We start from the raw sequence: 16045 nt of genomic DNA on the forward strand, positions 1-16045 counted from the left end.
GCTGGTGGCACGTAAAATGCACCAATCTGACCGTGGCCGTTGCCAGCCTCACCTGGCACCTGTGTAGGTGGCACGTAAAAAGCACCCACTACACTCACGGAGTGGTTGGCGTTAGGAAGGGCATCCAGCTGTAGAAACACTGCCAGATCAGACTGGGCCTGGTGCAGCCTTCTGGCTTCCCAGATCCCCGGTCAAACCGTCCAACCCATGCTAGCATGGAGAACGGACGTTAAACAATGATGATGATGTTTTGAATTAATCCTGCTTTATCCTTGTAACTTTGAGATTTCGATGATTTTATTGTTTACTTTTAGAATGACATTCTAGGGTAGGTACGAAAAGCTGAATCTGGTTAGTTTGAACATAAAGCAGGGAGAATATTTGGTGCTTGATATGGCTGGCTTAAATGCTAAAGGGTTAAGGTTGTTAAATTTCACTGTCACTCTGGCTCTTGCTCATGCCTATTAATGTTTACGTGAGATCGGATATCTTGGTTGGGAATTCAGTTCAGATATTGGAAAACTAACTGCAAGTTGTTTACTATATCCTGTTGCCAACGCTATCTTGTGTCTGTGAAGAGGTGAGTTCTGGCGGTATGACTCACTGCCGTAAGCCATTCTAGCAATGCATTGCACTTCCTTGGCTTGAAGCGTCCAGTTAAATTCTTTTCATAGGAACACTTCTTTGTAATAATCCAATGCTAAGTGCTTTGTTAATACGATATGAGTACTGGTCCTCTGTAGATTTATGGTTGGGAAATGTCTGAATTTAATTGATGTTATAAATGTGAGTACTTAACAAATTTGAATAAAGACATGAGTGGCGCATTAGTGGCGCATTTGAAGGAGACGGGGTTTGCTATTTTTAGCTCCTTTATCATTGATCCAATAGGTATGTTGTTGTTTAACCCTTGGTTGACCTGCATCAAGCAGTGTTCCAACCTTGGTCATCCCATCTTTTTGTGTATATGTTAGGGACTACATCGTGCAGTGTATTCTTATTAAGATGATGTATGATTTGAGGGAAATTTGGCTGCTACTTTTAGCAAGTTGAACACCTGCATAAAGACTTATTATTTTGTGTCTTGTTTGGTGGTGGTTGATGGCTGCAGTCACATGAAACTCCAAATTAGATTAAAGAGTCAGGAATATTAAGTTTTGTAACATTCTTATCTATTATATCAGTGAGATGCATATAAAAAAAATGTTTCTGAAGTTCATTCCTAGCCTGAACACGCTTGTACATATATTCTAGACATCCATTTATGAGGTCTTATATACACACATGCCAGCATGCATAGACATGCACTCCTATACTCTTAAACGAAGAGGGGTGAAAGTATAATATGAGCTCTACTAAAATCGTTGACTAATCCTTCAGTTTAATATTAAACTGTTTTATTGTAACTTGACATAAACACACACACAAACAAAGAATAAAAGCAATTATTTTTTTTATTCTTCTAACATGTGGATATGTGTGTGTGTGTGTGTGTGTATGAATGAGAGAGAGGAGTTAAGAAGCTTGTTTCCTATGTGGTCTTAGTTTTAGCCTCACTGTATAATGTCTTGGACAAGTCTTCTACTATAGCTCTAGGTTAACCAAAGCCTTGAGAGTGTATTTGGTAAGCAGAAACTGAAAGAAGCTTTGTGTGATCAGCGTTTAATGTTCATTTTGCATGCTGGCATGGCTTGGATGGTTTGACCAGTGCTGGCAAGCAGGAAGAGCTACATCAAGTTCCAGTCTGATTTGGCTTGGTTTCTCTGGCTAGATGCTGCCTTCCTAATGCCAACCATTTTACAGTGTGTGCCTTTAATGTGACACCAGCACAAGCACTTTTACATGGCATCAGTACAGGACTCTTGCAGGCCACCCCTTGTGTGTGTGTGTGTGTGTGCATGTGAGAGTACTTGTGCGTACCTTCCTTCTGACATCACATGATGGTTGTAGATGAGCGTCTCCATCATATGTGTTGTTCATTTCCAGCCTTCTGTGAAAAACATATCTGGCCGTGGGAAATATTACCATGCTTGTAAACAAGTGAAAGTTGGTAACAGGAAGGGCATCCAGCTATAGAAAATTTACCTCAGCAAATTCTGTTTGATCCATGCAAGTATGCAAAAGTAGACATTAAGTGATGATGATGATGTATGTGTAAAGTAATTTTAGCACCTGATAACGAATAGAGGCCAAACTGCTTGTAACATTTTTCTAAAAACAAAAATAATGAGTAAATTAGTCTGAAATAAATATTTCCTTTGCCAGTCACTAATTATACGTTGGTCTCACTTTGTTCATTACAGTAATGAGATGAGGTCATGGATTCCACCAGTCAGAAACTGAAATTTTTTTATCTTAATTATCACAAATTGCTCTTTGAAGCAGATTGTTTTATATAAATTAACGGTGTGCCCTACTTTGTCACTGTGCTATACACATTCAGTGTATACATAGATTAGCTGTGTGCCCTACTGTATATATTATGCATCTGTTGTCAGATTATAAGCATAGTTGCTAAACATTGCATGATTAGAAGTATCTATCAATGGATATTAGGGACACTTGGTCAAAAAAAAAAAGTTTTACATCTATGCTTTCTCATGTTAGCATGGTTGGGGATGATTTGTACAAATTTAGTAATTGTTTTTATCTACTAGGTAACTGTGCTTCCTTCTGTAAACAGGCATGGCTGTGTTGATAAGAGGTTCACTCCACAACCAAGTAGTTTTAGGTTCGGTAAAAGGTAAGGCGGTGAGCTGGCAGAAACGTTAGCACGCCCGGCGAAATTCTTAGCGGTATTTCGTCTGCTGCTACGTTCTGAGTTCAAATTCTGCCGAGGTCGACTTTGCCTTTCATCTTTTCGGGGTCGATTAAATAAGTACCAGTTACGCACTGGGGTCGATATAATCGACTTTATCTCTTTGTTTGTCCTTGTTTGTCCTCCCTGTGTTTAGCCCCTTGTGGGTAGTAAAGAAATAGGTAAGAGGTTCACTTCACAATCTAGTAGTTTCAGGTTCAGTCCTACAATGGAGCTCCTTGGGCTTAGTGTCTTCCACTATAGCGATAGGTTGACCAAAGCCTTGTGAGTTGGTTTGTGTGGTGTGTGTGGGTGCTTAACAGTAAGTATGTCCCTGACAGCTAGTACCACACTTGTACTAATTGTTTTCAGTGCCTGCCTGGTCAGAAGCAGACAAACATTTTCTCAGCCCTCCCATTCTTGACCTATCAAAGCAGATATGACAACTGCAGCCTGCTACTACTCATTTCCAGCAGAGTAAACTGGTGCAATGTGAAATTATGTAGCTTGTTCAAGGACACGACATGCCACCCAGTCTAGGAACCAAACTTAGGATTTTATTGATTGCAAGCCTAATCACTATGCCACGTGCTTTCACTATTAATATGTGTGTGTGACAGAGAGAGACATAGAGATAGAGAGTGCATTTGTTGTTTGTGTCTCGACGTGCTAATTGTGAATAAATGTCACTGTTATTCAAGTGTCGTTGTCCAGTTGTAATCTCTCACGAAAATCTGTTGCGTCATTGTGCTGGTTGTGTTTGAAGGATGTAGGGAAATATTAATTAGATTGGAAACAGGTTAAGTCTGGTGAAAAGAAGAGTATTTGTTAATAGAAAATCTACCTGAATGAATTTTGTTATGATTGCATGCTGTTTCTATGACTGTGTGATTAAGAGGTTTGCTTTGTAAACATGTTATTTCAGGTTTCAAATCAGTGCATAGCTCCTTAGTCAAGTATCTTTTACCATAGTCTCTAGTCTATCAAAGCCTCATGAGTGAAAGCAATACAGAAATCTATCAGAGAGACTGTTCCTGTTCTGAAGTGGTAGACTTAATAACATTCAGGTTAGGAGGTCTCAAGTTTGCAGATGACTTCCTCCTTTCCCCTACCAATCTCAAAGATTTTGATGAGGATCAGGGAAACTACTCTTCCTCTTCTGGTTAAGTAACATAAAAAAAAAAACCCACTCTGTTAGGTCTTGTTCAAATGTATGATACAACACAATGGCAGAGTGTATTTTCATGAAAGATTGCAAATAGGCGCTGGAGTGGCTGTGTGGTAAGTAGCTTGTTTACCAACCACATGGTTCCGGGTTCAGTCCCACTGCATGGTACCTTGGGCAAGTGTCGTCTACTATAGCCTCTGGCCGATCAAAGCCTTGTGAGTGGATTTGGTAGATGGAAACTGAAAGAAGCCCGTCGTATATATGTATATATATGTATGTATATGTGTGTGTGCGTGTGTGTCTGTGTTTGTCCCCCTAGCATTGCTTGACAACCGATGCTGGTGTGTTTATGTCCCCGTCACTTAGCGGTTCAACAAAAAGAGACCGATAGAATAAGTACTGGGCTTACAAAGAATAAGTCCCGGGGTCGAGTTGCTCGATTAAAGGCGGTGCTCCAGCATGGCCGCAGTCAAATGACTGAAACAAGTAAAAGAGTAAAGAGTAAATGAACAACAGCACTTAAATGATAGTGATATTTGTTCACAATTAGCAAACTGTGAAACAAAGAGACACAAATGCACTCACTCTCTCTCATACACACTCACACATGCTCTGAAGGGATATGGCTCAGTGGTTAGGATATATAAAAGGCGGCAAGCTGGCAGAAACGGTAGCACACCGGGCAAAATGCTTAGCGGTATTTCGTCTGCCATTACGTTCTGAGTTCAAATTCCACAGAGGTCGACTTTGCCTTTCATCCTTTCGGGGTCGATAAATTAAGTACCAGTTACGCACTGTGGTCGATATAATCAACTTAATCCATTTGTCTGTCCTTGTTTGTCCCCTCTGTGTTTAGCCCCTTGTGGGTAGTAAAGAAATAGGTTAGGATATTTGATCTTGCAATCATAAAATTGTGATGGAGGTGGTGGTGTCTGAACTTTAAACATTACGTAGTCGGTTGGTTGTGACATTTGGTACCTTTCATTTGCTCCTTTTTCGTTGTATTTTGTTTTTAATATTTTAGATATAACAAATCTTAATACATGGACTGTAACAAAAACGAATCTAAAGGCTCAGTCTTTGGGAATGTAATAATGCTTGTTATGATAAGGAAGAGTGACTTATGGTTTAACATTCATAATCTCTTTTATGACTAATGGTTTTTAACATTCTATATAATGTTTAAATTCAAAGTCAGTTTATCTGTATACCTATTTCACAGTTTTTGCAAAATCAATTTGTGATGCAAAAATGTTTCAACTGCATTTCTAGGTCTAGGAGTCCTTGAAATGAGATGAAATATTGTTCCTTATTTTATATTGTTATAAAAATTTTCCACCCATTCAAAGAAGAGACAAAAAATTACTAGCATTTTTTGTGCAAACATACTGATATACCACGCTATATATTTTTGTTTAAAGTAATAAACTTCAATGAAATATGTAAACCTATTTATTTTTTTTTTTTTTGTGGGTGAGAAAATATTAGATTTGTCCTGACAAGTTACATCTCTTTTGGAGATTAATTGAAGAACATGTACCTTCATTTTCTCACCAGAGAGTGATTAACAACTTTTGGCTTGTAAGTATTTACTTGTCTTCCAGTGAATCTCCAGAGATGAAACCAGTCAGGACAATTCCACTATTTTTGTTGCCCTCAAACAAACATTTGTTTACATTTCATGACAAGGTTTATAATTTGAAATTCTGGGTATAAATCTTATATTACCCAAAGTACACAGTTTGTGTATTTAATTAATCATGTTACTAATGATGCATAATCATACAAATTATATTGGCCAGTTCAGCTCGATTCTGGTTTAATTAGTTATTATCAACATGCCCCTCCTAAAATTTCCTCACACCTGTTGCTCATTTATAAATTTACAATCTGCTAATTTCTTTCCATTTGAATTTTTTCAAATTTAAAGTTTGATTACGAGGTTCAGATCTTTGTGTTACTTTGGTGTTTCTTTAAATATTTTTTTGTTCTTCCTGCAATATAGGGTTAATTACAATTAATCCACGAGTGCTTAATTGTATATTTTCTCATGAAGCCTATAATTAGTGTGCACTAAATTTTCCATTAATTATATTATTCATAGAAATCTACTCTCCTTTTGGTATTTTTTCTTCATTCATTAACATGTGTACTATATAGCACTTATTAGTAATTTATAATAATAATTATGATAAACTTGTTTCAACAAAAGGACCTTTATCTTTCTAATGTAGTGGTTCTCAAATTTTCCAAAAAATTTTATATGCTCGTCCCTTTACAGTTTTTTCGTTGATTCGTGGTCCTTATTATATGCAGGATAATTAACATGGAAAAAATGACATACATTTGTGTCTGGTAATTTCCAGACTATGAACTGCGCTGCCCATTCCACACAATACACCATTGGGATACAATACATAGACATGAAAATATGGGGAATCAGTTGATCAATTTGTTACAAAACAGATGAGAAATGAAAACAGTCTGAAAATATTCCCAGCATCCAATATGAACAACTGCGTAAGACCCATTTATGCCCATTTGGTAGAAAGAAACCACAGATCATACACTGAAAAGTACTCTGTGTGTGTGTGTGTGTGTGTGTGTGTGTGTGTGTGTATATATATATATATATATATATATATATATATATATATATATATATATATACATAACTTGTCCGGCAGGACAAGTGAGGCCATAACCCATGGCCTCTACCTGGGATGTAGCCAGTCCACTTATGCATACCCTTCCTTCTTGGGACACAAAACTCTACTTGTGAAGACCTGTTGAGGCAAGTGAGAATCAGAATCAAATGGAAATCGATCAATATCAATGGAAATTGTAGCTGTGATACCAGTGCCGGTGGCACATAAGCGAACTATCCGAACGTGGCCATTGCCAGCGCTGCCCCGACGGGCATCTGTGCCGGTGGCACGTAAAAAGCACCATCCGATCATGGCCATTGCCAGCCTCGCCTGGCCCCCGTGCTGGTGGCACGTAAAAAGCACCATCCGACTGTGGCTGTTTGCCAGCCCTGTCTGGCACCTGTGCCAGTGGCACGTAAAAAGCACCCACTACACTCATGGAGTGGTTGGTGTTAGGAAGGACATCCAGCCATAGAAACATTGCCAGATCAGACCGGGCCTGGTGCAGCCTTCTGGCCTCCCAGACCCCAGTTGAACCGTCCAACCCATGCTAGCATGGAAAGCGGACACTAAATGATGATGATGATGATAATTGTCGTTCTCAAGCTTTTAGCATCACCTTCCCCTTTCACCATGTTTAAGATGTTATTCCTCCCCATTGTCAGGTCATTTCTCATATTGATTATCCAAGGGGTGTATTTCAACCAATTTAGCTATTTTCAACAGAAGAATTTTAATAACATCCCAAAATGTACAAAAGTTTCGGCCAATTGGACAACTAGTATGCACAGAAAACTGCAAAACCACAATTTTAGTAAAAACAACTTCTCCTCCTCCTGAAGGTTTGCCATCCTTTTTCTTGAATCCCTAATACGTAACATAACAACAAAAATTATATAAGAATTTATTTATTCACAAAAACAGATCCACTGTTGTTTTATTTTCAGTAAGGTAACCACCAGCTCTTCTATGTTTGGTTCTGTTTTAGAGAGGGCAACCCTCATTTCTGGTGTGACATCCAGTCAATCTCGTGATTTCATTTTGATAGCAAAGAGAATGGAAAATGCAGTCTCACACTCGTAGGTGGTTGGAAATGGCATCATTACTTTAAACGACATCTTTGTGACAACAAGATATGACCGTGCCATTTCAATCCAAAAGTCAGAACAGCACATTTCATGGATAAGACGTTTTGCACCTCGATCATTGATTAAAACAATGGACTGCTCTTGAATTGTCTTCTGTTGGCAGATCACTAACAGAGATTACAAAGGGGTTCCTGATAAAGTGGAAGTAATTGTCAAAGTCATGAAAATCAGGAAAATAAAGAGAATATTTCTCTGCCAAGTATTGACATATTTCATGAGTTCAATGATATCGTCATTGACTTGAAGCTCGTTTTCATCAATAAACACGTTTAGTTGAGGAAAAGATGCAAAGTTCTTTCTATCCAACTGGATTTTGCCAAAGTTCAAGCTTCATTTTGAAAACAGTTTTTTATGAGAAATGAAGCATGATTATATCTTTCCTTACAGTGAAAGATTGATGGCATTTACTGACTCGAATATGACTACCAAAAGTGCCAAGCAGTTCAGAAAATGAACATCAGAGAATCTGGTGTGCAAATCTCAATTGATATCTTGTAAAATATAGTGGACTTCTTTTTGCTGAAGGAGGACCCTCTTCATTATTTTTCCTCTCCAGTGCTATAGAAACGTTTTGAATTCAGAATCACTTTCTTCGCACAACTCAGCAAACAGACACAAGTAGAGTATGTTCGCTTTGATGAAGTTTACCACTGTAAACATGTAATTCAGAACGTTTTTTTAACTCACCAGACATGGTTTTCACCATTAGTGTTTGTCAGTAAATTATGCAGTGTGTACCAATAGCACTTGGAGATTTTTCTTTCACCAAAGCCTGAAAACCGGAATGGCAACCAAGCATTGCCAGAGCACCATCGGTGCACACACCAATGACATGCTCTCAGTTGATATTATGTGTCTCAAAAAATTTGTCCTCTTTGTTAGATATTTCCCTTGCAGTTGTTTTGGTGCTAAGGGGTCCGCAAAATAGGAACTTGTCCTCCAGATGATGGTTAACGTACAAAGATGCAAAGTTGGGTTAAATTGGAAACCTCTGTTGTTTCCTCAAGCAGGATCATGAAAAAGTTAAGAAGCGAATTGTGAATCTTAGAGATCAACTGCGACAGAGTGTTTATCAGATGGCTTAGTTATTCATCTGCTAACAGTATTGTTTGGGAGGGAGACATGCTTCAGCTTTTGAAATTCTGAACTTCCTAGCACATTAGATATATCTTTGCAGCAAGACAATACCAACTCCTCACCGGTATTGTGGGGCTTTTTGGCAACATCTATTTTCTTTGAAATCTCATAGGATGCTTTTAAACCAGCTGTAATGTCCAGCAACAAACATTCCTGTGTCATCAAGTTTGGACTTTGTCCATCTGTCGGTTTCATGTCTGAAGAAGTTGACATTTCTGTTTATTGATTCAGGCTGCTTTGTTTTCGAAGAGCCTCTTTAACTCGCTGGGCTTTAGTGAAGTAGACACCAAAATCTCAGAGCACAAAATACGCTGTGCTTTCCTTCTCCGTCATACTTTATTACAGTAAAATTGAATTTCAAATAAGATTTGTCATATTTTCTTTTCTTTTTTGGAGGCATTATAAAAAACATAAAATTCAGTAAATCAATTTAATATAACCACATTTTATATTTATTTTGCATTTGTCATTTACCATGGGGTGCACTAATTAACAATAAAGCTTGCCTCTCACTATTAATTGTAGAAGAAATCCAAAGTGCATATGAGCATTGTTATTGTCTGTGAAGTGATAACCATCGAAAAGACAGTTCTGTCAGAACTCGTTGCCATGAAAAACAACCATGCCTTATAAAGCCCAGCCATCATGTGGGATGAGAAAGGGTGTCTGGCAAAGGGCAAAGTCATGCAGGAACATGCACCAATGAGTGGAGTGGTGAATCATGTGAGCATAGAATACCGACAGCACATGCATGATCAACCATTATAGCTGCATATTTTCCATTGGCCAGTCACACTTGTACAACAAGCGTGATTAGCAAATGAGTGTGTATGAGTGGCATGTGTTTTTGAAGTCAACAGCAAAAAAAGGATGATAGCATGCAAAACAAGAAAGTCTTGAAATTTTAAAACTTAGCTGTCTCAGGCCACCTGTTTTCATGACAATTCAGTGTCCCTTCCCGGTCCTCCTAAAATCACTTTGTGGACCCCAATTTGAGAACCGCTGTTCTAATGCTTTCTCCATCTTTCTTTGAAGAATGCCAGTAGTTGAGTAAATAAAGGACTAAGTTAAGTTAGTTAATTTTTTGGCTCAAAAAGCAAAAAGCAAGGCCATGTAGGGGGACATGGAGTTATGTACAGGGAGGGTGTTCATGCAAAGAGTTCAGGCCATTTCTGGTCAAAAGAGACTTTGAACCTAGCGGTCGTCGGCATCTTCACTATCTTGTCCGGCAGCTTATTCCACGGATCCGCAACCCGGATGGAGAAAGCCCCTCTCCTTCAATTGAGATGAAATCGTCGCAGATAGAGCTTTTCGGAGTGACCCCGCAGCTGACGCTCTGGAGCAGGAGTGAAGAACAGCTCTTTCGAGAGGTTACACTTTCCGCTTATGATGTTGTGAGCAAGAATAGAGAAATAATTGGAGCTGATTTATTTTGATCTTGTTTCCAGTGTGTTGTGTCTGTGGCCAAGATGCAGGTTCAGTCCACTGTGCAAAAAACAGGTATCGCACATTGGAACCACTCATCACTTTAAGTAGTGGCAAAGTACTGCAAAATTTGATAAGTGGTTATTTAGCAGATGAGTTTAACTCAGTCTGTGAGTATAGCTTGTGAAATGGCAGCTGTCTCTGTCTTGACTGATTTACTTCTGAGACATTCTACATGAATAGGAAGCAATCATAGATGTTTCAGTAAACTAACAGATTAATGAATTTGTCCACTGCCATCACTTATTTTTGTTGTTTAGTCAGCATTACAACCTACTGTAGGAGCCTCTGTATGCTAAAAATAAGTCCAATCTCCCCCATGTCACATCCTGCCATTTGAAAAATTGAGGACACTTTGAATAATGTATCAAAAATGCTTATTCCTGTAAATAAGACAAAATGGTATATCTGGAAAGATTTGATCTTAGGGTCTACTCAATCAGAGCTCACCTAGGGCTAAACAATCACAACCATGGAAGCTAATTGGTGACATTGGTGCTGTATTGAACTGTCTATAAACAGGGTTTCAAATTTCATTACAGGCATTTTTGTTACCCATTTGTGGAAGTATACTTGATTCTACAAATCTCAGTTGGCCTATTTGTCTGAGAAATAAGTACAAAATCATTTGAGAGTATTTTTTTGATGGTCTAGCATCCTGAGAAACAATTACCCCCTTAACCCTTTAGTGTTCACATTATTCTGCCAAAATTAATCCTTTTTTATCCACATTGTTTTGAACTAATCATGCATTATCTTGTAGCATTGAGATTTTGATGAGGTAGCTATTAATTTTTAAAACGACATTGTAGGGTTGGTGTGAGAGGTCAGATCTGGCCAGTTTGACCATAAAACAGACAGAATACTTTTGGCCGGATATGGCCGGTTTAAATGCTAAAGGGTTAAAGACCATGAAACACTTTGACTTGTCCCTCATTCTTATAGCTTAGGAAATATTACACTCTGTTACTTTTAGATATACTAACTGTATAGAATGATATATGTTGTCTCAGGTTTAACACTTTAGTTTATTATAATTCTGTGTTAGCTATATTGATGCATTCATAGAATAGTATGGTTTCTTGTCTGTTTAACACTTTAGCAATTATAAGAATAATCATATTAAATATGTTAATATATTGATATGAAATTAATGGAACTAAAATTTGGTGATGGTAACATTGTAGAATGCACAAGAGGCTTGCTAACCTCAGTTCTTCCTGTGAGTGGTGACCAGAGTTGTTGAATAATCCACTTGGTCTCATCTTGAACTCAGTAATGTTTGATCTCTCATTCACTCACTGATGGATATACTTAATCACAAAAGGTCTAGAAATTCTCTTGATTACCTTACAACAGACGAAGGGTGGGTGATCAAGCTAAAGAAAACCGGGCAGGATCTTACCTTTATAAATGCTTCATTCATTTATGTCTTTTTTTTCCTTTTTTTTCCCAAGGATATAATTCGGCTGGTTGTTGGTCGTCTAAATGTGAGTGAGTCAGTTTATTCCCGATGTTATGCTCTGAAGTTGGTACATACACAATCGCGAGAGAGCTTTTGGTTGCATAATGACCTGACCATGTTCCAAGTTCAAGAGAAATATAATCTGAAACATCCTTACGAAGTGTGGAGGTAAGTGTTTAACGCTGTTTACTATTTTGCTATATTTTATACTTATATTCTGAGAGACCATGTATTCTGTTACTGCTAGGTATACTATATTAACCATATAGAATGTGTGCTGTCTCAAGTTTAACCTACCTACCTTAAAAAAAAGGAAGGATAGACTTGATAATGTAACCCTAGGTAAGCTATATCTAAAAAATAAAGATGTATGGTATCAACTGGAGCACTTTTTAATAATAGGTCTGATGGGTTAGGTCTAATCTATGGCTAAACAAATGGTTGAAAGGTTGATGCTCAGTATACGTAAGATGGTTGGATGGAGAAATGATTTCTGCCAATTTCAATGATGAGGATTCAACTGTTTGGACCAACTGAATTAAATGTACATTGGATTAACATGTAAGTGGCTGAGTATTCTACAGACAAATGTACACTCAGTGTAATTCCCAAGCATAGTTAACATGGCACAGTGTGACATGGCTGTACCTTTATATTACTGATCATCATCATTGTTCAACCGTGGTCAAGACAATGGAATTTACCATGCTACGCCAGATTTCACAGTCCGTCATAGCATTACGGAGATCCTGTTGCTGGATGCCTGTATCCCTGGAGATTACATCAGGGTAGGAGAGTGTGCGCCCTCTGGTATTGCGAGTAGATGGCTTCCAGAGGAGAAGGGTAGAAGTTGCCTCATTTTCAGCTCTACAACAATGTCCAGCAAACTGGACTCTCCTACCTTTCACAAGAAATGATACAGGTGGTAGTTTCCCATATATTTGCATTTTGGTTGGATGATACTGCCACGAGAGATTTTGAGCTCTCATAAGGAGGTGAGTGTAGATTCCATCAAACCGCCTCTCAAGCTTCTTTGATAATGTCCTTTTTTTTTTTTTTCATAGCTTCAAGTTGACCCATAACTTGTGAATGAAGCTGGGTAGATGGAAACTGCATAGAAGCCAATTGGATGAATCATATCAGTAATAAGTCCATATTACTGATATGATTCATCCAATTGGCTTCTATGCAGTTTCCATCTACCCAGCTTCATTCACAAGATATGGGATCAACTTGAAGCTATAAAAAAATTACATTTGTCCCAGGTGCCATGGGGGGCTGCATAGTTGTGAAGCAAACTTTTTAACAATTCAGTCATCATACTGCAACTTAACCCTTTCGTTACTAACCTGGCTGAAACCGGCTCTGAGTACAAATGTCTTGTTTTCAAAAGTTTTGAATTAAAATCTTCCACCAACCCTTAGTCACAATTTATGTTCCTAATACTAGCTGAATGATGACCGAGTCATTTTACGAAATTCTTTGTTATATTTAAAGTAATTGAAAGAAGCCCAAAGCATCTCAAAATAAATACAGTAACAAAAGGGTTAAGGTTAAGCAGTACTAGAATGCCATCTAACATGGTGCTCTTTCTCTCTGTCTGTCTCATATGTTAACTTTTATTTTTGTTTACATTATGCAGGTTTGAACTCCGGGTACGTTATATGCCTGATTCCTACAAAACTCTCCAGCAGAAGGATAAAGTGACATTTGACTACCTCTATGATCAGGTATGTTACTCCTCTACTCTTTCCAATCACTGCACTGTGATGTCATGCTTGCCATATAATATCACTTCTTCCAAATTATGAGAAAGTACAGGTTTAGCTGTTATCTCTGGTTTTTCTGTAGCTCTAAATCAATGGAAAATCAATCTGAATCTTGATTAAGAGTCCTGATAATCATGACAAGCTCTTTTTTGTTCTCTCGGGAAGAATTAGACTTGGCTCTTTATGGTTACAGGGTTATTTCTGTTCTTACACTTTACAACAGTATTATGTCTTACATAATACAGCTACATATAGTTACGAATACTATATGCCTCATAATACAGCTACCTGCAGCTGGATGCACTATCTTTCATAGAACCAGGTTTCATAGTTCACTACTTTCAACTAAATGTACTACATATCTCACAGTACACCTGACATCTAGGTATACAATAGTACACCAACCTACAGCTAGGTGCATTGTATACCTCATAGTACACTATCTAAATCTCCTATATACTACACATACCTGCACCTATTTTCACACCTGCTTTCCGTGCAGGTATAGGCTGGGAATCAGAAGACCATATCTTGCTCAGAAGTTATATTTTGGTAATGATGCCTTGCTTAACACTGACCACTTTATAGAGTACTCGCATTATGACCCGTCGTTGCCGGGTCATAGTGCTAGTGCATGTATATATGTGTATATATATGTGTACATATTACATGCACATCCTTATATATACATCTACACATAAAATACAAAATACAAAGTTATATCTTGATATCGCTAGTGATAACAATACTCAAAATATATAACAGACTGGAATTGTAGGCCCATCTCTTGCAATTTCGATCAATCGTATCTTGTCCTCCCTCTTGTATAGAAGTGTGGCTACAATCCAGCCTACATCTACTTCTGGGGGAACATTTTAAATTTGTATCCGGGATGTCCTACGTCCCAGATATAAAGGTAAAAATAAAATATTTCCACTTTGCAAGGTTCGAGTCGAGTACTCCCTTGTCCGCTCCGTTGACTCAAAACTTGCTTCTATTGTGGCGAATTTACCGCCTCTGGTTAGATATCTTTCATAGTCGCACCAAGACACTTTTCGATGGTGCTTTCCTCCAGGTGTTCAAATCTTTTTTTTTTTCTCTACATTGTATACTTTATAGACAATAGTCTTTTCTTTAATTTAATTTTTTATTTCGTTTGGTGGTGTAATCCTAGATTCACCGTCTTTGTCGGTGATCATTCTGAAATAGGTTTGTATTTCTTCCATTTTAATTTTAATGAGTTCGCGCCTGCCAACGGCTGCAGCGAAATTCATTTTTGGACTTCCTTCTATCGAAGGCATTTTAACAAAGATGCTTTCGTATAAATGGTGAAAATATTGTCAATTTCCCTAAACAGGGACACAATTCAATTTTTAAACAATAACCAAAGCTCCTTCTCCCAAAGGGGAGGGTTACGGTTTACAATTATTTAACAAATGCAACACAACAACGTTTTCCTTACGAGGAATCAACAAACGTGATAACAATAGTTAAACAGTAATAATAACAACAACAACAAACCTTACAGTGAATCAAAAAGCAGTACACAGTTGAAGCTATAGTCCTTTATAATAAATAAACCAACAGCAGTACTCAGTAGAAGCAGCTGTTCGAGAAAACAAACATTACATACAGCCAAACTTCATATAGATACTTAATGCTAACTAATTAGCAGATAATCTAATGTAAAAGCCGTGGTAAACAGTATGTGCACAGCTCCATCTGGACTGTTCCATTTCTGCACACTAATTTAAATTGTATTGCGTGTTGTGCAGGTGGCACGTAAAAAGCACCCACTACACTCACGGAGTGGTTGGCATTAGGAAGGGCATCCAGCCGTAGAAACACTGCCAGATCAGACTGGGCCTGGCGGACCTTCTGGCTTCCCAGACCCCAGTTGAACCGTCCAACCCATGCTAGCATGGAAAACGGACGTTAAACGATGATGATGATGATTTAAGTGGAATACACATCACTTTCAGAACTTGGTTTCATTGAAGTGGGTAGTTCTCATAATGCTTGTATTTTGATTGTTTCTCAACTTACTTCTAAATGATGTTTTGGTCAGAAGGAATTGAAATGTCTATCAGACTATGGAGATTTTCATTCCTGTTCTTGACAATTATTTCTATATGGATTACATTCATCGCTTTGTTGGAGAGATGATTGTGACCAGGTCGTTGTCCTGTACTTCGTTGGGTACATCATTATAATTATCCCTTCTTAACTGTTCTTACATTAAAGTGTTGATATATTGCCCAGTAGACATAGATAAGAGTTAAATCATATCTGTGCATATAATCAAACTTTGCAAAGACCAAATCCTTGTGAGTGGATTTGGTAGACAGAAGCTGAAAGTGTTTGTCTCCTTGCCTTGACATCGCATAATGATTATAAACAAGTGTCACTTTCATGCAAGTGTTGTCTT

General features: G+C 38.0%; 1 protein-coding gene across 7 annotated transcripts in view; it reads left to right on the plus strand.

Annotated features, from left to right (window-relative positions):
* The window catches only part of LOC115215232 (focal adhesion kinase 1), a 234954-nt gene that overhangs the window by 114618 nt on the left and 104291 nt on the right, over positions 1-16045 (plus strand). For all 7 annotated transcript variants that reach the window (XM_036505581.1, XM_036505579.1, XM_036505583.1 and 4 more), the window contains exons 3-4: positions 11841-12016; positions 13491-13578. In XM_036505581.1, the coding sequence (XP_036361474.1) occupies positions 11841-12016; positions 13491-13578 (264 nt within the window). The remainder of the gene's footprint in view (positions 1-11840; positions 12017-13490; positions 13579-16045) is intronic.

The sequence above is a fragment of the Octopus sinensis genome, linkage group LG8, assembly GCF_006345805.1.
Source record: "Octopus sinensis linkage group LG8, ASM634580v1, whole genome shotgun sequence".
Classification (NCBI taxonomy): Eukaryota; Metazoa; Mollusca; class Cephalopoda; order Octopoda; family Octopodidae; genus Octopus; species Octopus sinensis.